The 25,697-nt window shown below is 36.4% G+C and overlaps 1 protein-coding gene across 6 annotated transcripts in view; it reads left to right on the forward strand.

Moving 5' to 3' along the window:
* Positions 1–25,697, forward strand: part of LOC5567517 (A disintegrin and metalloproteinase with thrombospondin motifs 9) — a 745,053-nt gene that overhangs the window by 635,593 nt on the left and 83,763 nt on the right. For all 6 annotated transcript variants that reach the window (XM_021852717.1, XM_021852719.1, XM_021852718.1 and 3 more), the window contains one exon: positions 5,022–5,253. In XM_021852717.1, coding sequence (XP_021708409.1) covers positions 5,022–5,253 — 232 coding nt within the window. The remainder of the gene's footprint in view (positions 1–5,021; positions 5,254–25,697) is intronic.

Below are 25,697 nucleotides of genomic sequence, written 5' to 3' on the forward strand. Positions count from 1 at the left end.
CAGCACGTTCGATTGAATAGATTGATCACTTGACTCAATTCAAAACACCAATCACCATGATTTGAAGAGTTTCAACTTTGGATTTGCTCTACTGTCTCTAGAACTAGACTCTGAAGTGAAAAGTCGTTGATTTTGAACATCATGTCTTTTGTATGAGAGCAATCATTGACAGCTCGTTGTAGAAAGTGATTGAGGTCAATTCAATTCCTTTCAACAGATGCGAGTTGGTGTCGAGGTAAGACACTAGACTTGCACTCCGAAGGTTGGTGGTTCAAATCTGGGTCAGGCGGAAATGTTTGTTTTAACTTTTTTTTATTTCAAATCAAAACATGCAACGTTGTATTCAAGTGCTGTTACCTTGATTTTGTCAAGATTCAACAGTAGTGCAAATCCAAGTGCAGAACTATTGATAGCATGGTGCTTATTTTTTACCGTGTATCTGACATTTCGGAAGGGACACTGAAATCAAAATATACCCAAAATTTGAGTTTGAGCCAAGGGGTGTGACAAAATCTAAAGAAACACGAAAAAATGTTTTTTGTACTTAAACCAACAGAAAATATTAAATAATTGAGTAAACATGTGTTTTTGACCTAAACTTAATCGTTTGACACTAAAATTAGGACAGGGCTTTAGGACCCTATTGACATTTCTTTCCAACTGCGTACTGCGATAATAATAAAAGTTTACGCGTACATTCTTACGAGTTGTACATTTATCCAACGAGGCATGTCGAGTGCTGTAAAAATCGAGTTTTGCAACGAGTTGTGTATAAAGTTTTTTGCAATTTTGTAGAAGACCACTTGAAGGTATCAGATATCATATCGAGATTAATATTTTTATTATCATTGTTTGTCAATTTCTGAAAATTGTTGTGTATGATTCATTACGACATTCAAAACAGTTGCATAATGTAGATTCGTTGGGTAATATTCATTTCAGTTGCGTAACGGCATCAAATCACACGTCTTCAATTCATTGTCCGGATTTAAACCACTTGGCTCTATTTCAAGACAGACTCTTTTTATTACTTTAAACTATGTTTACAGCATAGTTTGAAAGCAATTTAGTGTCAATAAACTCTTACACTATTACTTAACATTGCTAGCTGAATAACAGTTTATTCATCTGAAAAAAAGCTGTATAAAAAGAATTCTAGCTGAAAAATCTGTTATTCAGCAAGCAATGTTACTTGGGTTGATCCATTTACTTATTAAATAGCAAAATTTTATTTCCATATCGTTGTATACATGTTCTGGATGCATTCAGAAGTTCGACTGGAGCAACTTTTGTGTTTTCAACATTCAAATGATCAACAATGTTCAAAATAGAAGGTAAGAATTTAAATAGCATAGTGTGAAAATAGGAGGTGTGAAAATAGAGCTGGAACATTTGGTGCCTTTTAAGCGTTCGAATATTGATGCAGCACGCTATCGCAAGTTGTAACAAGTTTGATAAAAAAAAAAAAGAGCAACGAACGAGAACCACAAAGAAAGAGCGATGATAATATTCATTTTTCTTGTTTGTTCACCATTGAGGGGGATATTTTATTTTACTGGTATGAAAAACAATCCCCAAACATCCATAGTGTTCTCCATGTTTAGATCTTGTTTACAGGATTTTTGTCATGCACTGCTGTCTATCCTCCGATCCAATCAGAGCTGTAGCAGTATACGATAGGCAGACTCTCACAATGTTGTGCTAATCATGATTGTTATAGGAGCAATAAGTGAAAGATTATCTCAGTTTTCTCAGGATTCAATTTTTGCTCTATAGCCATCTAATTAGCAACCAAGAGTAAAATTTAGAACTAAGGCATTGAACTTGGCGGGCTTATCGCCGAAATATATTGTATTTGGTACAAAAACTATATCATGGAATTCTATGTCTTACGACACCGTTATTTCCACAGAGCAACAAATGATCGTTTGTGGTCGTGTCCATCCACAGGCAGTTTTAATTTAGATGTACTAAGTTCGAATCACGAATCATAATGGTAAATGCTACAATGATTTATTACTCAGCACAATAAATGTAGTTCAAATTAAAAGCCATCAAACCAAGTCAATTTCGGATCCCCTCGGGCAACCCAAACCGAATTTACGTCAATTATGACACTTGAGCACTCCCTCGGCTACCGCTCAATCAACGAACCGTACCGTAGCTGGGATAATTGAAATTTTATTGTTCCCTAACTACCGTAAAAACGATCGCTATCTTAACTAGCGTCCTACCGAATAAAGCACCGAGGCAACCTTGCTGGTGCGCACTTGCGTCTCCGAACAAAAGATAGCGAAAATATTTCTGCTAGATTTACTACTGCACAACCATTTTTATTGCTACTAGGTACAGACATTTCTGCTTGTTCGTAAGTAGCCACAGTTCGATAGTGTGCAATAACGCGCGCGCTTGCCAAGCAGTAGTCCGTGGGCATTATTTGCGCGGTTGATTTATCTAAATTGCTGCCAGATTGCCGCAGGCCGATGCATATTTTGTCAGATATAGATATTGATTCGCTTCCAGTTTGCCATTCTGCAGCTTGCAAGCTACCCCCGGTTCACCGGTGGTAATTCGAATCTAAATTGATTTTAAATTTACAGCAATTACGCGGTACTTGTGTCCCCTAGTCTTACCCGAACAGAAGAGAATAATACAATTATCACAATAAGAGATAATTTAAAAATATTTAATAATAGAATGTGTTATAAACTATAGCCGTTTTTGTGTTAAAATATCAAGAACACACAACTATAACAGATATAGTTTCATCTAAATTGTATCAAAATGATGTGAAATATAGAAATGTTTGAGGTTATGGCTTTCAACCTTCAATAAAACTCCAACTATATGTATCTGAAAAGCCGGATGTAAGCCAAAATCCGTTTTGTACATATGTTAGCTCTGTTTCACCAATGTTATACTATTGCCTTATATCGATTATTTATACTGATCCTATAATAGCTCTGATATAATTTTTAAGTGCCCTTAGACCAATATTTCGCAAAATATCTAAAGATAATAAACGTTGATAAAGATAACATATGTTGGTATTATTAAGATATTTTTTTCTGTTATGCCTCTCCGATCGGGTAGTCTTCGGATATCATAATCTTGCCAAGAACAAAAACTCGAGAAACACAGTGCTTTCGATTTGTCCGCTGAAGGGTCCGAACGGGACAGCGTGTAAAATTAATTGACTAATTGCTTGACACCGAGAGTGAGTGTGTCTAGACGTTTGGCATAATAGCTTAGAGTTGCGCAGCACTCACTCAGCTAGTTTGTCTATGTCTATCCGTCCTCTCTCGCTTGAAGACTTGAACTCGACTCGGCTTTGATCTTGGCAGAAATTATTATGCATTTGCTCGAAGTGCATGGTACTTCACTCTCAGGAGAAGTTTCGCGGTACTTTTACTATGACAAATATCAAGGAATGTTCACGCAGCTGGGCGACTTGTTTCTATATTTCAAATCTGTTGACACTTTACACCATGGTCTGACGGACCGGCGCTTGTTTTGCTGAAATAGATCGGCGATTCAGCTGACATTGTGATGTCAACACCAGTGTAGCTGAGGGATGGGACTTAGGGACAGGGATTGAATCCTGAGAAAATTGAGAGAATCTCTCACTTATCGCTCGCTGTAACAACCATGATTACCCGAGGAGGAACAAATAACTCCCCAATAACTTATGCATACCATTTTTTGGTATCATACCAAAATTAGGTATTGTTCAGTTGTCAATACCTCAATTTGGTATTATAATGGTATTGAAAAAAATCTTTAAAACAAATTAAAATACTTCATTGAGGTATTGAACAGCTATTGAGGTCTGCTGGAGGTATTGAACTTCAATTGAAAAATTTCATTTTTATATGAAAATCCATCAAGTATTATTGAGGTATTACAATACCTGATCTAGTTATCAGTTTAGTGTTCGTAGAATATGCTTGAGATATTATTTGAGGTATTTTACCTCTTATGCAGGGCTAATTCATACCTCATTCAGGTATGTAGTATTGGAAATTATCTGGTATGGAATACCTCAATTTGGTATTCAGTAGTTATTTTCTTCTGCTCGGGTAGCATCACATCATGAGAGCCTGTTTATCGTAAAATGCAACAGCTCTGAATAGATTAAGGGGATAACAGTGCATGATAAAACCCATTTAGACAAGCTCCAAACCTTGAGGATACTAATGCTATCAAAGGTTTGGGGATTGCTTATCATGCCAGTGCAAAAGAATGGGTTTTATAATCGCTCTCTATTTGGGTCGCTTGTTCGCAGCTGCTATTTATCATGTTTGTTACAACTCGCGAATCATTGCCGATCATGTACCAATACAGATGCGATGTTTTTCTTTGCTTGCTTTGATCATGTTTCGAAATCAATTGAAAACGAACTCTGCAATGCCTGATTGGAAGAAATGTTGAAACTGATTGCGATAAATAAAATTATAAATAGCATGAAATAAATGTTTCGACCTTTATGGGGTTTGAGCACTTCTGCTCCTACACGAACTTACTTTATAGTCGTCTAAGAAGGACATCGTGACTCCTTAATAGTGGAACATTCTGAATCCGCCTATGGTCATCAATACGTCAACAAGGGGAAATGTAATAACCTAATGTCCACCCGGCCACGGCTGACCGACCGACGGCCAATTCTCCGAAGAAAAACAATGACCACAACAAGGCGAGCGTTCGTTTCGTATAACTAGCAAACAGCCAGTCGCTGCGTAAATTTATTGCTTTGTGGAAATGCTCGCGACAAGCGCTCGGATTAATAGAAGAACTGGCCGGGTTCCGACAACGATGACGACGGCTAGCATTTATAAATCATAAAATATGCGTACGGCAAACTGATTTGAGAGCTCGTTCGATAATGGCTGCTGTTGCTCAGGGCACATAAATTATGAAAATTAGACCAAACCGACGTCGTCGGCTCTGAGTCATTGTTCTCATCATTATTTGACAAGTTCCCTTTGTTTAATTCAACATTCTTTCCCCCCTTTCCATTTCAGGCGTATCGGCATCGGAAATGTTGCAAGCGTTCTGTCGCATCAAGCAGGCATCGAACTTCCACCACGACACGGCCTTCCTGCTGACCAGGGAGCAAATCTGCCGGCACCAGATGAAGTGCGACACGCTGGGGCTGGCCGAGCTGGGAACCATGTGCAAGCGGTCCTCGTGTGCGATCGTGCAGGACAACGGACTGTCGGCGGCGTTCACGATCGCACACGAACTCGGACATGTGTAAGTTCTTCTTCTCAATTGATAGCGTAGAATTCATGCTACATAGGAACTTGTACTTCGTAATATCTTATTACGCAGACTATTAAGCAGATTATCCTAAGTTTACCATTCCAAAGTTGATGCATTTGCAAGGCGGCTAGTAAATGTTACTTATACTAGCTTTTTTTAATCAAAGAGTTCAAATAGCACAAGCACAGAAGCGAGTTGTTTCTAGTCATATTAATGATATATTCTGCTAAGCATTGAGTTAAAACTCATAGCATTTGTGGGTGTTCTGAGTAAGATATGTGTCATAGAGTACAACGAGCACATTGGCGAATGTTCAAAATAAAATGTTTTCAGCGAACGGATTCCTATTACCGCTGACATTAGCTACAATCTAGATGGACAAAACGGTTTGTTAGAGGAACCAGGAACAAGGAATTTTCCCTTTAACCGAAACTTTCTTCTGCGAACTCCGCTAGAAAATTCAATATATTGACTTACAATCCCGTACAAAAGTTTGGGTTCACCCTCTAAAAAACATACAATAGTGTTTTGTCCATATCTCACGTCCTATTGAAACTCTCTATGGCGCATTCGAAAGCCAATGAGTTATTCTCACTTCCTAGGTATTTTCGACTTTGTATACTAAATTTTTGCTTAGAGTTGTGACATTTTTAAAAAACACACTGCAAAAACATGGCCAATTTCCTCAGCATTGGATCGATCAAAATTTTAAATCAATGTGTCGTTAGATTCGTAAACTTATATTCTTTGAAGGGCGCTCACGAAATTATGGGAGAAAAATCTGAAAACTATTCAAAATCAATGAAACAGCCATTCAAGCCATCGTGCGAAAGTTTGGATTCACCCCTCAGTATGATACGTATCGTGCAAAAGTTTGGGATCACCTGAGCAGTTCGCAACTCACTGGGATTCACTGGGACAAAGCCTGCTTCTCAGCTTAGTGTTTTTATGAGCACTTCCACATTTATTAACTGAGAGCTTTCTTTGTCAAAGTTTCCATTTTTGCATTCGTATATCGTTCGGCAGGTACGATGAAACTCTATGCTCAGTGATGTCAAGGAAATTTCCATTACGAAAAGATCCTGGATCGAACGGAAATCGAACCAAGACACCTTCAGCATGGCTTTGCTTTGTAGCCGCCGACTCTAACCACTCGGAAGGCCCCATTCATAGCTTTATCGAACGAATATAATGGCGCGTACATGACTGGTTTGAGATTTCACAGAAATAAATATTTAGTATACAAAACTAAGAAAAACACCTAACTCATTGCCTTTCAAATGTCCCATTGAGAGTATCAATTGGACGTGTAATCACAGAGATATGGACAAAACACTTTTGAATGTTTTTAGGGGTTGAACCCAAACTTTTACCGGGAGTTACATCTCTTCACCTTCCTGCGCATGGCTTAGAAAACATTAGAGACTATCAGAGAGGGACACGTAGTTCGTAAAGCCATTGAAATAAGTTTACCCTGCGCATCCATATTTCTTTCAGCTCGATCGGTACCGTTTTGATTCATATTACGGACAACTTCAAATTCCGGACACTCTACTTTGTATGGGAAACATTTCACACGAAATGTTTCAATTTTTGCCGTCCAAAAGTTCACAATTTGGAGACAGGTTTTAATAAGCATTCTTCATAGATATTTATGAGAATTTATTATGCTCAACTGCCTTAGACGTCTCTTTAGTGCTTCGACGATTGCAATTGATGATTTGACTTTTCTATTAATGATTTGCTTGAGCTGTTCGGAATTCGAATCAAAGTATCCGGAATATGAGGCAAAAGTAAGCAAGCGTCCGGAATAAGATTCATGAAAAAACCACACGTTTCTATTTATTCAAAATTATTCATGTTGCAGAATGAAAATCTTCACCCACCATTCGAAAGTTAAGTGTTAAGTTAAGACTTGATAACGCAGAGGAATCATATATATTAATTTATTTTATATGCCTTTTGATGAGTTATACTTCACTGAGGCCTTAAGTGTCCGTAATATGAATCAAAACGGTACACAATATCTAAAAAAAAATCTGCAGGATCGAAAGGGCTCATCACAACTCGCAAAGCATGTCGCTTTTTTTTGTAGGTCGTCAACGTGGTTCATCCTCTTCCGGTTTCCAATACGTTTAAAGTATCTGTTCATACGATTGTCCATGAGACTCTTTTTAAAAACGGTATCGCTGTCCCCGAGCCTTGCGAGAACCTCTTTTGATCTTGATATCCTATTAAGGCACAGATAAAGCGTATTTCTAATAACACTCCACTCAAAAGAATCGCTCTATTTGCAGATTGAAAACTTTGCAATAGCACTTTTTTCTTCCGATATACGACCTCCGGTTTTAGTACTGTTTACTTTTTGCTTGAATTGATCAATGGGTGATGTCAAAGTTGATACACGGCGATCCAACGTTTTAATGAATTCTGCAGATACGCTTGCCAAGAACAACAAGACGCAATTTCCGCAGTCTCCTATTTCATAACACCAAAACAGCCGTTTGAATTCTAATTTCAGCCAACGTAATTCCACGCAGTAGTTACATGCAAAGTGATCCTTACAAATGCACATTTTTCGTAACTGCAGGTATACTATAATTGAATAATAACATCTGATCAAACGCCCTTATGTATGCAACGTATATGCAAGCATGATTGCGCATGCGTACGGCTAGCGTCGAGCTCAGGTGGCGCGTTTTACCCCGCAAAAAAGAAAAGTGCAGATGACCAAGCATTTTTGTTTAAATTGATTTCTTAAATTCACATATTTGATAATGGATGACAGTCTAGAAAACATGGTTGTTCATCAGATCATGATTAAAAAAGTGCTTATAATAATGTACTTCACAGCTAAAATCGTTTCCTTCTTTAGAAGACACGTTATGCCCCCAGTTCTCCTATTTGTATTTATATTGTATAGCATTAAAGGAACTAAGATTAGAATGATAGTACAATGCGAAGAGAAAAATACGGTATAATATCCTTCTTTGATTCTAGCGATTGCTAGAACATATGATTGAGCGTGGAAGGAATGAAAGATGGAAGAGTGAAAGATGGCTATATATAAAGCCAGTCCGTCCGCCCTCATGTCCACCATTTTCGTACTTTTTAGGTGTTCATGTCATCAGCAAAGCGAACAAATTGATTTGACCTTGTTAAAATTAAAGTTCGGTTGACGAACCCGGCCCTTCCTCCCAATACCCTTTTCATACCAGATATCTTCACGTATTTCTGCAAATTATTCATCGCTGTTATCAGCCTCGTTAGTTTACCGGGAAACCTGTTCTTTTCCATAACATTCCATGACCTTATGCTGTCAATAAGCGATATTCTTAGTATTTTTGGAGGATTTGCTGTACTGTCGTCATGAAACCAGTATCAAAAACGACTTGATATCTTTTTACGATTTTATTTGCTATCGGTGACCAACGACGGATGATGATTTGGAATGCAGTTAAAACAGTAATCCTTTGATAGCTCTCACATTCCATTCACAGTCAGGGTGTATAGCCCCTTACTTCCACTGCTCTTCTAGTCAGCGGTCATCCTCACGAGCCAATCTTGATCCACTTTCATACCTTATGGTTCTTGAGCTGTTGAATGTCAACTTTAACCTTCCTAAATCTGAAAGCTGATTAGCTACAGTTTTCCAACTTACCATCGTAGTCATTTCCCCTGCTGCCATATATGACTGTGCCCTCCAGCGCCATTCAGATATTCATCGTAGTGCTACTTCCAATATTCGAGCACCTCATGTCCATCCAACAACATGCTTATATCTGCCCTTTTCTGTTGATTGATTTGTGGTGCGAGTGCGAAAGGTTGTTCGTGTTCAGTCGAGAATGGATTGTCACATGGTGAGCTCGTTTCATGCTTATGATTTTTGGTGACAACATTACGTTTAAGTAATTTTCTTACAAACTTTGCATGGTTCGTTACTACAAGTGTCGCCATGAGTCCTTAATCTTGTTTCATATTTTAATACACACATACCGTAAAACGGGGTAACTTTGATAATGCGGGTAACTTTGATAATACGAGACTCTCAACATACTAAACGAAATAACAAAGTTCCTGTTAATCTGTTAAGTAAAACGAATGCAAAAGTAAAGAGTATTAGTCTGACACTTCATGTTAAAGCTATTTCCGTTGGAATCAAGTACATTTGAGGGTTTATATGCAAACATGGAAAATTTATAAGATTTTAGCAATTTTGAAATGCTCTCAAACAATCTGTTCTACGATCACTATTTGATGAAGTCATAATAAATTCGTCACTTATACTTGATAGCCTAGTTATAGTAGAACTCCAATTCGGTCTCAAAACTCTTAGCGAATACTATTTTTACAAGCTGGGGCCATTTTTGTAATCTAAGTCAGAAATTTCCATATAGCGTTAAACCCCTAGAGATATGCAACGCCCTACAAATGTTCCGTAATTCATTCAATTTTGTTCGAGTGATCCTTCATTATCAAAGTTACCCCAAAACAGAAAACCGACTTTAAATCATATGAAAAATTATAAAGCCATTAAGAATAAATCTTTTGGAAATCTATCAACTGGAATCGATAGTTATGATACCAGTACTTGTTTTAAAAATATGAATTAAAATTCTTTGAAACAGCATGCATAAATATTCAAGTTTTCTTCGAAAAAACTATCAAAGTTACCCCGTTTTACGGTACCTTTCATTTTTCGTTATTACTAAAATGGCCTTTGAATAATTGGACAATATGAATGTCAACGTATTTTTTTAATTTTCCACCGATATTATTTCACCCAAGACAAAAATGTAAATCTAGTTTTAAGTAAGAGTCGTATTTTTCCTCCTTATCCATAGATCGCATCACTTCCTCACTAATCCGCTGTTTCATGTGCATTCAGCAATAGTTCAGGTGTCCCAGAAAGAAGCAACCTTGGCCCTGTGCTTTTTGTATTGTTCTTTTACGATGTTGCACTTCTGTTGGGTTCAGAATACGTAGTGATACATATACAGTCAGTAACATAAGTTAGTAACTAAATGCTGTTTTTCCATACAAAATTCCCAAGTTTGGGGTGCTGTATCTCAGCTTCTGGTAGTCCGAATTGGCTGGAATTCGGATGACGAACTACAAATAACTTGAAATTTTGCCTGTAAGGGAATTATTACATTGCAGTCGTTTTACATAGAGTTTCAGAGGTTTGTTCAAATACAAAAGTAAGTAACCGAGAGACTTTTTAATTTAATTCAAAAACGGTAAGTTGTGGAAAGTTGGTGTGTTCTGAAAATTTGTATGACTTCTGAAATTGAACAATTTTGTGGACCAGACCAACTGTTTGACTTTGGTGAGACTTCCGGATGCTTGAAAAGGAAGGTTACTAATTCAATGATGCTGCAATAACTTTTCAGTATATTCATGTTAACAACTGTCTGCTATCAATTAACCGTAAATTCCCGTAATGATATGTAGTTAGGCATTGGAAAATTTGTATAAAATTGAAACTTTATTTTTATTTTGTTCCATGTATTGAAAGTTTGACCGAAAATTACAATTTTCACGTCTAAAAACAACAAATAACTTTTCGAAATCTTAACTGATTCATATAATACATGGAGTGAAAGTTCCTTACTTTAATAGAATTCGAACAACCATGACATTTATACCATTTGTTTTTAATTGAGCTAGAAATATTGAAATGAAACTCTTGCCCACACGAACTTTTGCCCCACTTTACTCTACAGTAAGTCTATGCTATGCTATGTAACAAGCACCCAGATAGCCGTATCGATAAACAAACAAATTCAGCAAACCAAGTTGAGGATCGTGGGTTCGAATCCCAGATCGATCGAGGATCTTTTCTTAATGGAAATTTTATCGACTCTCCGGGACATAGACTATCTTCGTACATGCCACTTGATGAATCTATGAAAAAAGGTCGAAAGACAAAAGGTCGAAATAACAGAAAATTGAAATACAAAAGTTTGAAAGACAAAAGATTGTAAGACAAAAGGTCGAGGTCCAACGAAGAGCAACATAAGATCGAAAATCCATTTTCAAAGATGGTGAAAATTCCCACCAAACAATCATTTTCGACCTTTTGTCCTTTCGACGTTTTCTCTTTCGTATTTTTTCCCATAAACCCTACACAAATAAACGATTATACCCGTTTGGCATTCCCTTTATGTGCACGATTTAACCCTGTAATTTACATGGATTTTTATTCTGTGAACTTAATAAAACCTGTAACGGGTCTGGTGGAAGATCTTTCGAAATAATAACAAAAGGACATAAAAAAGTAGTCGGAGTAGCTGCAGTAATTGATTTCTCTTTTCGCTGATAAAGTATCAATTTTTCATGGACCACCCTACCCTGCATAATTGAAAACACCATAGCAAGGGCTAAAGTAGTCTTACAAGGTTGGTGTCTTCGGAAAAGTTGTTCAAAATTAAACAAAGAACAACTCTCTAGAACACTTCAAAGCGCTAACTTGAAAATCATAAAAGTTGGCAGAAATATTTCCGTATTTTTTGGACCACCCTAATGTCACTTAATGTCAAAATGTAGTCCTCATCATATGAAAAAAATTTGCCGAAGACACTTTTGCTCTAAAAGATCATCTTCATAGTCAAAATAATTTTCCCCCTAATTTTGCGGTCTAGCCCAATGTGCAATGTTATCGATTTCCGCCCTTTTATCAGTTTGAAACAAAAAAAATTCTAAAAAAATATTGCTTCAAACAAAAACCTATGTATTGAAGAAGGTTTAGAATTTATTTAAATTTTTAATCAACAGTCTTTACACTAATTTACAATAATTATGGTCTTATCATATTAAGAAAGAACATTCAATGTTTGAAAAAAGGGTAAATTAAGGAGTAATTATATCAAAATCTTCAGTGCAATTTTTGCTAATAGCGCAACTTAAAAGATTGACTATTATTAAATATTAAAACTTAATAATATTATTAATTATTACTTCTAACTTTGAAAGAAGTGTAATTTCTGGATAAATTATGAAATACTATTGACAATTACTTTCCTAATATTCTTTAGTTTATTCAAGAACATATGATCGTTGAATAAAGCGTCATTTTTTAATTGACTCAAAAATTAGCCTGATGTCGTCAGTGGGTTTCAATAGAAACGTGAAAACGAATGTCATCTTAAGAAATTCTTGGGCTCAGATTCATTATGCCAAACGACTTTATGCCAAATGACCTACCATGAATGAACATGCAAAAATGATCAAGTAGCACACACACTTATATTTAATAACTTTGAAAGTGGTCATAAGAATGCTGAAAGTGGTCATAAGAAAGCTGAGAAGCAGGATCTGTTCCAGTTGGGACGTAACGCCAGAATTAAGAAGAACAGGGGTGTATACTTTTTTCTATAATGGTCCATGTATACTGAGAAGCTTGCTGCTAAAGAAACGAGCATAGTGTACCTCTCCTGCCGATGATATCGTCAATCTGGAAAAGACTTCAACAACAGTGTGAGAAGTTCATAAGCGACGAACTCGACTCACGGAAATGCATAACGCCAATCGCAAATCAAATTCCTTCACACTATAGGTAGTAGGATGTTGAAAAAAATGTTTGCAGTAGCCTTCTTTGGCTAAGTTGATATGCCTACGTGTAAAACAAAACCATAATGAACAGCATTTTCGTTAGAACCCCTGTCCGGTGGAGGTTCTTTACCTAGTTCTTTGCGGTTTAAAAATGTTTTTTTAGTACGGTTTTATTTTTCCACATGGCGTTACAAAACATTACGTCGTTGAAACATTACATGTTTTCAACTTATTTACAGCGCTGTTATCAGTTAAAAATTGTCTATACCTTAATCCATGAAAAAGTATCGTACCTAATCAACTTCTTAGTTATATTTGATTCCAAACATCAACATCATACTTCTATGCATTATTAAATCATTGAGCAAGGTTGATTTCTAATCCAAAGATGAGGGCCTCGTCAAGACTCAACTAATATTGATCCCTTTAACTTATTCGAACCCTCTGAGCATAGTAATCTTTCCATATTCCATAAATTGCCATGCCACTGCATACGTTGATCCTAAGATTTACTGCCTTGTGTGCTAAATGTCAACTCGAGTTCCAATTTGTTCGCCCAATGGAATGCATAAAAAGATAAATGATTCATTCCTTATCGAATGTGGTCATCACATTGTTAGAGAGAGGAAACGCAGCATCGACGACTACGACGACCATAGTTCGCTATGAATAATAACTATGACACCCTTCGTCCATACGGCACACTATAGTGCGATCTAGACAAAAAAAATAAAGAACCAAATGCAGTAGACCCGCAGAACTATGATTAATGGTGCTAGATAATAAAATTTATTTAGGAGCTCACTTACTGTCCGGTGGCAATGATCGTTCATCATCCGGTGGCCGCAGCCAGCGCCCGCTGCAGCTCAGTCACTAAGGGCAGCGTGGTTTCCCCCTTTAGAGTAAGGTGGGGCAAAACTTACATAAAAATTTAGCAACGCCTGATTGCGCGAAAAAGCCACCAAGTTTGCACTTTTTTCTCTATTCTTGTAAGGAAAACATCGATATATTTTGCATTACACTAATTCCAAACTACCGGTGGGACAAAAGTTCGTTGAAAACAATCAATTTCGAAACTGATGTAACTTAAAAATGGGTATTTTTTGTCACAAATTCGTTCAGCAGTTGTAGTCAGTGTGTCAAAGATCAACTGTGTAATAATTATTTATTTTCAAATAGTTTTTCTGGCTATATTGATCAATCCACTAAACTCGAACTTTTGCCCCACCTTACCCTCTGCAAGTCGCTAGCGCCCCTTCAATTAACGGCCAAAGCGTGTTTGACATAAAAACAATAGCGTTTAAACGCGCGCTGAACGCGCACATGGACAGGACTGGTGTCCGGCCGGCGATCAATGTGTCATACGCCGGCCCCAAGCAGACAGCTAACAGACAGGTTTCCTGATTTTGCGCACGCTTCTTCGTTGTTTTAATAGCTTCATTGTTCTCGGATGGTCTCTCAGCTGCGATCAGTATTGGCTAATAAATAACAATCAGCAGCATACCCTGGGTACGACAGGGTATGATTGGCCACGGGCGGACATTGGAGGGCGAAGGGATGTCCCTCGTTGAAGAAAAGGGACAGCAAAAGCTTAAAGTGTCCGAGCACCATTGCACAGTGGTCTAGGAATCAGTTTTACGCGGAAAGATGCATTTTGAGCTTTAGAATGAAACATTAGACAAAAACGGTCTTCTACAAAGTTGTTTGTATTAGTAAGGCCCTTTGTTTGGTGTTATTGAAAATTAGGGTGGGCCACATTTTCATAGAAATTTTGTAACTAACTTTCTTATTTGTAGAAATTATATTATACGTGCTTCAACAAAGTTGTAGACCATTCAATTTCAAGCAACTTTGCCAAAAAAAGTTTTTTTGTATCTCTTAAATTGACCGATTTAGAGCTTTTTTCCTACGGCGACATAGGGTGGTCCGAACAAAACTGGTTTTCTGGCTCTAGAGTTTTCAATTCAAATTTCTCATCAAAGTAGTCTATGAAACACTTTTAGAGCTTTGAAAAATGCGTAATTTGATGAGTGAAGATACCTTCTATCTCCTTCCGTTTGGGAGTTATTGTTGTTTTACTCTCAAAAACATGCCTATTTTGATTGAGAATATCTCTGATTGGGGCAAACATAAAAAATATCTTTTGACAACATTCAAATGACAAAATAAAACTGTATATTATATCAAAAAATTACAGATGTGTTATTTTTGTAACTCTGAAAAACAAAGGATTTTAAGCAGTAAAACTTTAATAACTTTTGAACTAAAATAGATATCATCAATATTTTTGCATAAAAATTTGCGTTTTGTTAAGTTCTTAAAGTCGTTCATAGACCGCTGTGATGAGAAATCTGAAATACGAAAAATAGGGCTCTCAAACTATTTTGAAGATTTTCATAATATGTATTTTTTATTATTTTGCATTTTGAGCATGAAAATAAAATTTTAGACAAAAATGATCTACTACAAAATTGTTTCTAAAAATGTAAGCTTCCATACTGTGTCATTTAAAACTAGGGTGGTCCACAATATCACACAAATCATATAATCAACTTTTTTATTTGTAAAAATACTGGTATATACTCTTAGACAAAGCGGTAGAACATGAAATTTTGATCAACTTTGCCAAAAAAAGTTTTTCTGTAGCTCAAAATTAGAGCATTTTTTCCTAATCATCGCAGGGTGGTCCAACAAAAATAAGTTTTTTAACTCCAGTTTTTTTAATACTAATTTCTCGTCAAAGTCATCTATGAACGACTTTTAGAACTTAACAAAACGCAAATTTTCATACAAAAAGATTGTTGATATCTATTTTAGTTCAAAAGTTATTTAAGTTTTTGTCATAAAAAATATTTGACTTTCAAGACGTTTTATTAGAGTTACAAAAATAACACATCTGTAATTTTTTGATATAATATACAATTTTATTTTATCTTTCGAATGCCGTCAAAAGATATGTTTTATGTTTGCCCTAATCAGAGATATTCTCAATCAAAATAGGCATGTTTTTTAGAGTAAAACAACAATAACTGCCAATCGGAAGGAGATAGAGAGATTCTTCACTCACCAAATTACGCATTTTTCAAAGCTCTAAAAGTGTTTCATAGACTACTTTGATGAGAAATTTGAATTGAGAACTCTAGAGCCAGAAAACCAGTTTTGTTCGGACCACCCTATGTCGCCGTAGGAAAAAAGCTCTAAATCGGTCAATTTAAGAGATACAAAAAAACTTTTTTTGACAAAGTTGCGTGAAATTGAATGGTCTACAACTTTGCTGAAGCATGTATAATATAATTTCTACAAATAAGAAAGTTAGTTACACAATTTCCATGAAAATGTGGTCCACCCTAATTTTCAATAACAGCAAACAAAGGGCCTTACTAAAACAAACAACTTTGTAGAAGATCGTTTTTGTCTAATGTTTCATTCTAAAGCTCAAAATGCATCTTTCCGCGTAAAACTGATTCCTGGACCATAGTGCATTGTCGTGACTACGATGATTCGTTTCTAGGCGAGATCATTTTATGTCGCTGGCGCTAATTAGTAGATGCGCTACTGGAATTGATAATCGGTTTATTCGGTTAGCTACAATGAGTCAAGATTAGTTCTGTGGTCAGAGAATTATTTTTAGACTTGAATAGATTAATTCATATTGCATGCCATATTCATTGTAAACAATTTTTATGTCATGCTGTTAGATTCCAAACTTGAAATTAGTTTCTTTGCCGTATTTCCAGATTTCTACATTCTTTGCCTCAATTTTGAGGTAGAGTATCACAGTACTGGATAGTTTTTCATAGATATCTGCATCTAAAATTGTATATATCTTAAGCTCAATAATAAGGGACAAAATGTCGAAAGACAAAACGTCGAAACCCAAAACGTCGAATTCCAAAACGTCGAATCCTAAAACGTCGAAAGGGACAAAACGTCGAAGGGACAAAACGTCGAAAGCAGTCATTTTTCTAGCGATTGTTATTGGCAAGCGTTTCTAAGGAAAAAATGGTTGCGATGCGATCGGCGCGGCCTGAGAAAGCAATACTTTACAATTTTCATCAAAGTAATCGTGGGACAAATTTTTCAGATAAATGTCATTTCTGGCGAGAAAAGATGACTTTTTTTTCTCCCCTTCAAAATTTTCGGTTTTTTGAAGGAGGGGGGGGGTGACATTAAAGAAAATTAATATTTGTATCAGCCTAATTGCTGAGGTTATGAGAAGGCAATTACACAAGACAAAACAAGCCTGTTAAAGAATAAGACCGATTGAAGATGAAAAAGATGATAAGCATTATTTCGCCGCACCTTATGACTCACTCTTCTTTCAACAAATCAGTAACATTAATTTCATCAAATTGACTGGATTTTCGACATTTAGTGATTTTTTTATTCTTCAAAAAAATACTCATTCATTTATCGGATAAGTACAATTGAATCGATTTATTGATTTGCTTTTCGGAAATAGATATATTTCATCAGGATATCCAGCACATTTTGTACTTCTGTGCATTGTTTTATTTTGTTTAGAGAATCTCAAAATGAGCACTTTAATCAGAGACACCAATAATTGTTTTATCGTTTCAAAAATTGGAAAAAAAAATACTAAAACAATTCTGACAAGACTTGACTATTTCTTTTTTACTTTCCTTTCTAAGACCAGCTATAAATTATGGTATCCCGTAGATATCTTTGGAAAACAATGTATTTGCACTGATCTGATTTTTCCGGGGGATTTATATTCCCTATATAAAATTTCTTTTGACGACATTATGTTTTAGTCAATATAAAAACAAATAAATGTGGGCTATACAATACCAAGAGCTTCTCTTAATAAATCATACAAATCGGTTGAGGTGTCTTCAAGAAAATTTTTAAAAAATATATTATTACTTTTTACTATTTTTCCATAACAGACTTCCATCAAATTATAGTTTCAAAAAGTGAATAACCGAACTGGAAAAAAAATCTGTACCCTGAGATTTAGGAAAATTTCGAAGACATTCGGGTCAGACATTCGGGTACTTTTGTTCTTTTCGACGTTGTGGCATTGAACGTTTTTGCATTCGACATTTTGTCTTTCGACGTTTTGTCACCCAACCCTTCCAAGATATTACAATATTAAGATATGGAAAGCCAGCTGCATTTTGAATCATCTGATGCCAATAGCACAAATGGAAATTTTGCGTGTATCAAATTATGTGTATCTAGAAGATTTTGGGTTGCTGAAGCTAATGCCGTTCTCAAAAATGTTCCAGCTTGTCACAGATTTGAGCCGCAGGTCGCCAGTTTTATAAAACACTGGTTTCATTGATGTTTACATGTGATTTAAATGGTTGTGCTACTTTTCCCAGAATGTCGGTTCCCCGAATTTCGTTTCCCCGAACGCCAGTTCCTCCAATGCCAGTTCCCCGAATATCCCGTTTCACCGAATAACCCACTTCCCCGAAAAGTTTTTGGCAATCATAATTGTCATAAGTTTTTACATTTCAGGGAAGTTAACGTACTGGTCATCTGATATGCATCCTTCTTTATTTGATTGGCGGTTCTTAGGAGTTTTACCCTCCTCAGCATTTTTGGCACTATGTATATAGTCCAGAAAGACCAAATACCTCCTTCTTTCGATTGCTTATCGTTCTTTCTAGTTCACCATCTTGCTACTAAAAACTATTAGAGCTCCTATTCGAACAGTACCACTTTTCGGGGAACTGGGTCATTCGGGGAAATGGCATTCGGGGAAAAGGGTCATTGGGGGAACTGGCGTTCGGGGAACCGACATTCGGGGAAAAGTAGCTCAATCGATTTAAATAATGACTTACCAAACTTCAACCAAGCATGCAAAAAAGGGTTTCAGCTTTCATCTAAGATGAAGATGAATCAAAGCCAAGACTCAAATTTTCAAGATCAAGATTTCAAAATCGATCTGTCATTCGCAGGTGGTGACCAATCGATAAATTTTTCAGCTTAAATGAATGTTCGGTTCTCCTGCACTCGGCGTTCGAAAACCTCTTGGGATTTGTAAGAAAGTTTTTGGGTTTCTAAGGGCTCTTTACAGCCCCTACAGTTCTCTAGATTTGGGTTGCGAATGGGTTCTTGGGATTCCGAAATGATTTTCTAAAATTCCGAACAAATTCCTAGGATTCTTGGATTTGCGAAGGAAATCTTCCCAAACATTTTTTTGAGATTCTGAAATAATTCATGAGATTCGGAAGAGATTCTTGAGGTGTCAGAAGGATAATTTTGAAATTCGAACGGATTTTAAGATTTCTGGAATTTCGAAGGAAGTTCTTCATTTCTGGTTGAGTAATTTCCGAATGATTTCTTAACATCCCTATAGAATCGAATGTGAAAGGATTCTTAAGATTCCGAAGAAATTCGGGAATTTTAATCTTGCGACTTCAGATGGATTCTTGGGATTTTATAGGGTGATTATGAGATTCCGATAGGATTCTAGGGATTCCAAAAGTTTTTTTGAAATTCGGAAGGAATTCTTGGGATTCGAAACGGAGTCTAAAGATGGGATACTTGGGAGGAATTGATGATGCATTAAACTGGCTCTCACAGTAGACCGTATATAGCGCTGTGTCTACGCCAGTTCATGCGGGAAGGTGTAGGGAGAGTAAATTTATAGCAGAGAGGCTTGCTGTTTGGTTAGCAGACTGCCTATGTATTAAACGTAAGGAAAGGCGTGCTATAATTACGAAAGAATGGACGCGTAGAGTTTTTTTGTTCGTCTCTGGTTTAAGCAAATGCCATGAACTGTGGTAGATCAACTGTGATATATTATGAGTGGGAGATAAAAAGATACAACTACACAGTACAAGGAAAGAGACGGGCCTGGGATTGTACCCATGCTTAATAAGCATAAGCGACCATGGAGGAATCCTTGGGATTTCGAAGATATTCTCAAAGTGATTTTATGGATTCCGAAAGATTTTCGGTGTTCATCTTTGAAAAGATTCTTAGAATCACGGAAGAAATCTTGGGATTCCGAAAAAATACTTACTAAGTTCTACGAATTTCTTCGAATTTCCTGGATTCAGGAAACTTATACGGAATTAAGTAATAGTTTACGCAACCATCGACTATCTATCCAGCAAAATTAAAATATATTTTTTCTTTGTTAAGACATTTCTCCACCACCGATGGCAAAAAGTCGATGGGAATTTAATCGATCTCACCCGCGCGGAAAACCCACCACCACAGAACTTGAAACCAGCAGCCGTTGTTGAAACGCTACTCTTCGACGCAAAACGGTCATCGCGATGTCAAATTATCGTAATCGATAGGTTTTGCAGTCATCGGCGGCGGAGTCGCGTGCGCTTGGAATGGCAAAGCAATTATCGCCTTTTGCATCGTGCCCATTTTGGGAGGATACAGAATAATCGAAGAGAGAGAGATGCTGTCAGAGTTGGTACACAATCCGTACAGAAATTAAGCGAAAATTGCACGCTCGTCAAAGCCGCTTCATCGCAACAGCAATACGCTAGCTACAGTGACTCAAGTTCAGAATTCGTACAAGGCACGCATTTGCTAAATGCGACTGACAAATGCGAATATTGAATGAATTTTAAAAACTTATTGGCATGTTATAAGGACTGTTCATTTTATAAAGTGGACACTTTGGACATGCAATATCTTTTTAATTTATCAATGATATCGAAATCGGTTTTGTGTACATCGTTCGACTTATATTGTACAATGCTGTGGTAATAAAAAAGTTACCAAAATAATATGATTTCACACTAATAAGGCACAACGTTTAGAACGGTCGATATTTGGAGGTTATCAAAATCAAGGATTATTAAAAATCGGCCGGACAATCCGACAATTTATATTTTTATTTACAAAAAATGGTTGTACTTAGAAAGCATCATCAATTAAAAGCTTGCTAAAAATATCAAGTTATTTTTGGAGAAGCAATTTTGCAGATATCATAAAATCATTTTTTATCAATTTTTTTTAAAGAAAAATATCTTAAATTTAAATGGAACTGATATGAGTAGAATTTTAAGGTTTAAAGTACGTCCAGACGGAAGTAATAATATAGTATTTATAATAAAAATAACTTACGCCTTCATAGAGTTGCTGATTTAGTCCCCACGTCATATTTTAAGCACAATAGAAAAACAAATAATTTATTTTCAGAAGACCACTCAAAGCACAATGACAATCGTCAAGATTGGGAACACTGCTTGAATTAAATCAAATTTATTTTGCATGTATTATTTTCAGAATGTGTTATTCTGAGACTACTTATCAAAATATTTTGAGAAAAACGCTTACAGTTTGCTCTAGATCGATAAACATGCGTATATAATTTTAAAAGAATGGGATTTTTCAATAAAACGACCATAAAGAGTAAATTTGGTACCCAAGAATGCGGTTAAAACTCAAGATTTTGCTTTTTTTATACATATATAGCTTCATTAGTAATCTAAACCAGTTTTGAACACGCTTATTACTTTACTTTTTTGCTGGTAGTAAAAAGATGGTATATCAGCAAATTTGACCACAAGGAATAGATCACTAAAGTGACTCAGCGTCAGGAACTGATGGAATATTATTGATGTTTTTAAAAGTTCTACCTTAAGTTGAATAGTAAAGGATACCAACATACAATTTGTTCATTAAATTTAGGATTTTTTTCATGCAAAAAATAATGCTTAAACTTGACGAGCTGTTTTTCTTAGCAGTTTTTGCAAAAACTATTTAGTTCTTCAACCGAAAGCATTTTATAAGTTTCTGTATTTTCATAACATTGTAGAATAATAGTTGAACGATACACAGAAAACCGTATACGATTTCATCAATAAATAAAAAAGATATATTATAAACAAGGTGTCCACTTTATAAAATGAACAGTCCTTACAGTCGACTCTCCACATCTCGATATCTTTCCCTATGTCGATGATTTCATAAGTCCCTTCAGTCTGCATACATTTTCACTCTCCATATCTCGATATCCTCCTTATCTCGATATCTCCATATCTCGATGTGTGTCTGTTGATTTTTCGTTCTCAATTTTCTCTCCGTATGTCGATATGACCAATATCGAAGGTTACTAGACCAAAGTTTTGGGATTCAAAACAAATTAGGAGCGCTAAATGACGTCTGTTTGTGTATTACTTTCTTCGCAACGAAGTGTTTTTCAATCTAGTATTCATCAAAAATTTGTTCTTTGTCTCGATCTCTCCCTATCTCGATGGTCCCTTCGATATCGAGATGTGGAGAGGCGACTGTACTTTAGAAATATAGTCCATACTGCCCATATTCACATAGTCGACGTAAGCGCCAATATGACAAAAATGCATATTTTCGTCGATATGCAATCTTCACCTTATAATACACTGGTTGGATATGCGAACAGCGCTAATTTGTTCTGAAATAATTGAGCTATAAGAGGTGACCTGGTGTTTACGTCAATTCATCCATACTCATACTCATCAAACTCATTGATTAGACGGATAAAACAACGTGTGCGCTTGCAGATGACAAAAGTAAGAAATTAATCAAAAAGTCCCCCCAGTAAATTTTTGAATTTCAATATTTAGCATATGTACAGATTATTTGACCGAAATTGTTGAAAGGCTCAAGAATGCAGCTGGGAACACAAAAACGTTTTTTCTCAGCAAAGATAGTGCTGGTGGTAACTTCGACCCTGCAAATAAGGGCAGCATACTGTCCATGTTTTCAAGAATGACGCTAGCGCTACTGACGTTTTCGGCATATTTTTATTATTTGTACGAACACGATATTGCGTCACTGTGGGTGGCACGTTGCGACAGGTCAACCTTTTCAAACGCAAGAAAGAACTTTTTCGTTTCAATTTGACCGGACAAATTGATCGTTTGGATGATCGTTTTTTGACGCACAAAATACCGTCGCAAATTGTTGCAGTGTAGGTGAACGGAAAAAACTCCTCCGGGGCACAATGCGGAGCAAAGTTCGCAAAGTGCACACCAGAGAGGGCACAAAAAAATGGGTCATGACCATAACTTGGTGGGTTCACAAATTGAATCGTTTACCCTCCGATTGAAACGTTAGTGAACAGGAAAGGAATGATTCACCGCGAACTCGCTAATGATATGCTTCGGACGATTTGGATTGATTTGATGGACTTTGGTTGATTGTTGCCCCGGCGATGATGGGATGATTTGCGAATTGAGGAATAGATATAAGTAAATGTTGCCCCCCATTCAATGGGTTGATGCGATTACGTATGGTGGGGTGTATAATTTTAGGACGTCATAAATGGATTTGAAATAGACGACTGGCGAACAATTGTATTCATGTTCGCCGAAGGGAGTGACTTGGGCGATGATCGTTTGGGTAAGCTTAATTGTATTTGCGCTAAATTGTGTTTGCCACGTGAATCTAATGTATCAGTCAAAGGTTTATGATTGAATGCTTCGCAGTGATCTTAAGATTTCACACAAATTGGAAATGTCGGCGAAAATGGTGGCCCTATTGTTTCGCAATAGAAATGTTGTTTTGTCATGTGTTCTATTACTTATCGGTGTGAAGATGTTGCATCGTGTACTATTCATAGTAGAGGAAAAATTATCCCTTTTTGAGATTCTTGGCATGTATTATTTCTGAAACTGTTAGGATGAAAAAACGCTTTCAATTCAATTAATCTAACTTACCCTAAAAATACAACGCATTAATCGTGGTGAGTGGTCGAATGTCCATTTCGGAATCCGAACTCTTCATTGGCAAAAAATGAATAATATAGTCGTGAACTTTGTCACCTAACGCTAAAAAATGCCGGTGTCCAAAATATATACTTTGAGGGCCCAAAATGTATTGGTATGTCCAAAATAATAAAAAAAAAACAGTGCTTCACGATTCAATTATTTTCGACACTTTTTAGATCCTACATGACCGTATGGACATTTTTATCTCGTAGAGGAAGTGTTTCTCTACATTTTGGCATGTTCTTTGACTTGGTTACGCTGTGCAATTAATTAATTGAGACAAACTATACGTTCATAGCAAACGCTAGAACCAGAGACGGACAAGAAACCGTCTAACGCTTCCATCATTATAGCGCGTCTTTCCTTATGCCTGCTACATAGGCAGTCTACCAACCACAAAAGCAAACCTCTCTGCCATGCCTTTCCCCTAATCCATGCACTCCCGCATGCAGTCGGACTCCACGGTCTACAGTGGGCCAATATAAGTGCAACCTCAAATCCTTCCCCTTCCCCACATTGGTCTGCATTCTGACGTGGCAGGCGCCATTGTTGCCTAAAATAGAAGATCACCAGCACTTATACACCGAGGGTGTCTGTTAGTCCCAAGCAGTCATCTGGTTGGTTCCTTGTGCAAGTTCAGCTAATCTGGCGATACTGGAATAACATCAACGGGCGGCCAATCAAGCTCAAGCTCAAGCTCAATAGCAAAACTGATTTTTTTCCTTGATAAGCGGCATTTTCCGAAACTCATAGCAAACATTTTTGACTATTGAAAGATAATATTTTTGGCTGAATTGTCGAATCCAATAGTAATCCAATGTTAATTATAATTGTAAATCATAAGAACCGCCTATTTTTGAAAGAAGGGGAATTTATAATATATATAGCTATATCGTTCGATAATTAAAAACCTATAATTATCGAACGATATAGCTCCAAAGAACAGTCTATGTTTAAAAGAAGGTTGAATTTATTTAAATTTAAATTAACTGTTGTAAAAACTATAATTGAAGGGGTTAGAAGCAAAGGGGTGTAATTGACAAATACATAACTGGTTTCGAGAAAAACGAGTTCAAGTTTTTTCTGTTATTTTTCAGTCTTTACAAATTGTATGGAGAACAAAAAGACAAATAGAAGTAAACGAATTATGTTATATTCTTTTCTTTTGAAGGGAGAAATCACCTAGAAACACCTGTGGAAAGCATGTAAACATTAAAATTTTACAATGCATTCAACTCAAAACCGACCAAAGTGTCAATTACACCCCTTTCGAATTTAGGTCCCCCTGTTTTTATTAAATCATATTTTGAAAGAACATCCGGTATTTGAAAGAAGGGTGAATTTGTGATAAAAATACCAAAAGCTTCAGTATAAAAATTTATTGCGACAGTGCAATTCAAAAGAATGACTAATATGTGACAGAAGGGCAATCTCTCTCTGGGTCAAAAATAATATACTATTCGCAATATTTTCTCCACTGTCGGTAATCAATGAGTCGTTTATAAGAGAGCATGGGATTGTTAAATAAAGTGTGTGTGTGTGTGTTTACAATCCACCGCCCACTGACCGGCAGTGCTTTTATGGAAGAAATTTGTGTGCACCTATTTATCGAGACACTTAGATGTCTATATAGATGCAGACAACTTTAGCCCTGGAGATGGAAGGTGATAGCTCTACTGCAATTCCAACGACCCATTTCTAGAATGGCTGTTCATACACACACATTCTGAGGTCGTTTTCATCACAGCAAGCCCCGCACGAAAGCACCCAGATATCAATTGGATATCTGAAATGATTTCATACTTCCCGAATCGAAAATTAGATTTTCGACCCTGGCACGTATTTAGTGGTTACAAATGGTCATATAATTTTGAACGATCTCACCAGTTTGTTGTTCTTTCCATTGCTGCTTTAAACCACTCATAAAACATCTTTAAGCATTTTTTTTTCACATCACAAGTAACTTTTTTCACATTGTTTTCCGAGTGGCATAGCACCATCAGTCGATTCAATTTTTCATCGGTCGAACTTTAAAATGACGCGTAGTCGAAATAATTTTCTGCTGAATCAACACATTCTTCTCACAATTTAATACTTTTCTTCTTAATAGCTTCGGGTGGCATAGCACCACTCTTCGTTTTTCCGGGATTGTTAAATAAAGTATCATTTTATTGGGTACCAATTTTG

This window comes from Aedes aegypti, chromosome 3 (assembly GCF_002204515.2).
Source record: "Aedes aegypti strain LVP_AGWG chromosome 3, AaegL5.0 Primary Assembly, whole genome shotgun sequence".
In the NCBI taxonomy this organism is placed as follows: domain Eukaryota; kingdom Metazoa; phylum Arthropoda; class Insecta; order Diptera; family Culicidae; genus Aedes; species Aedes aegypti.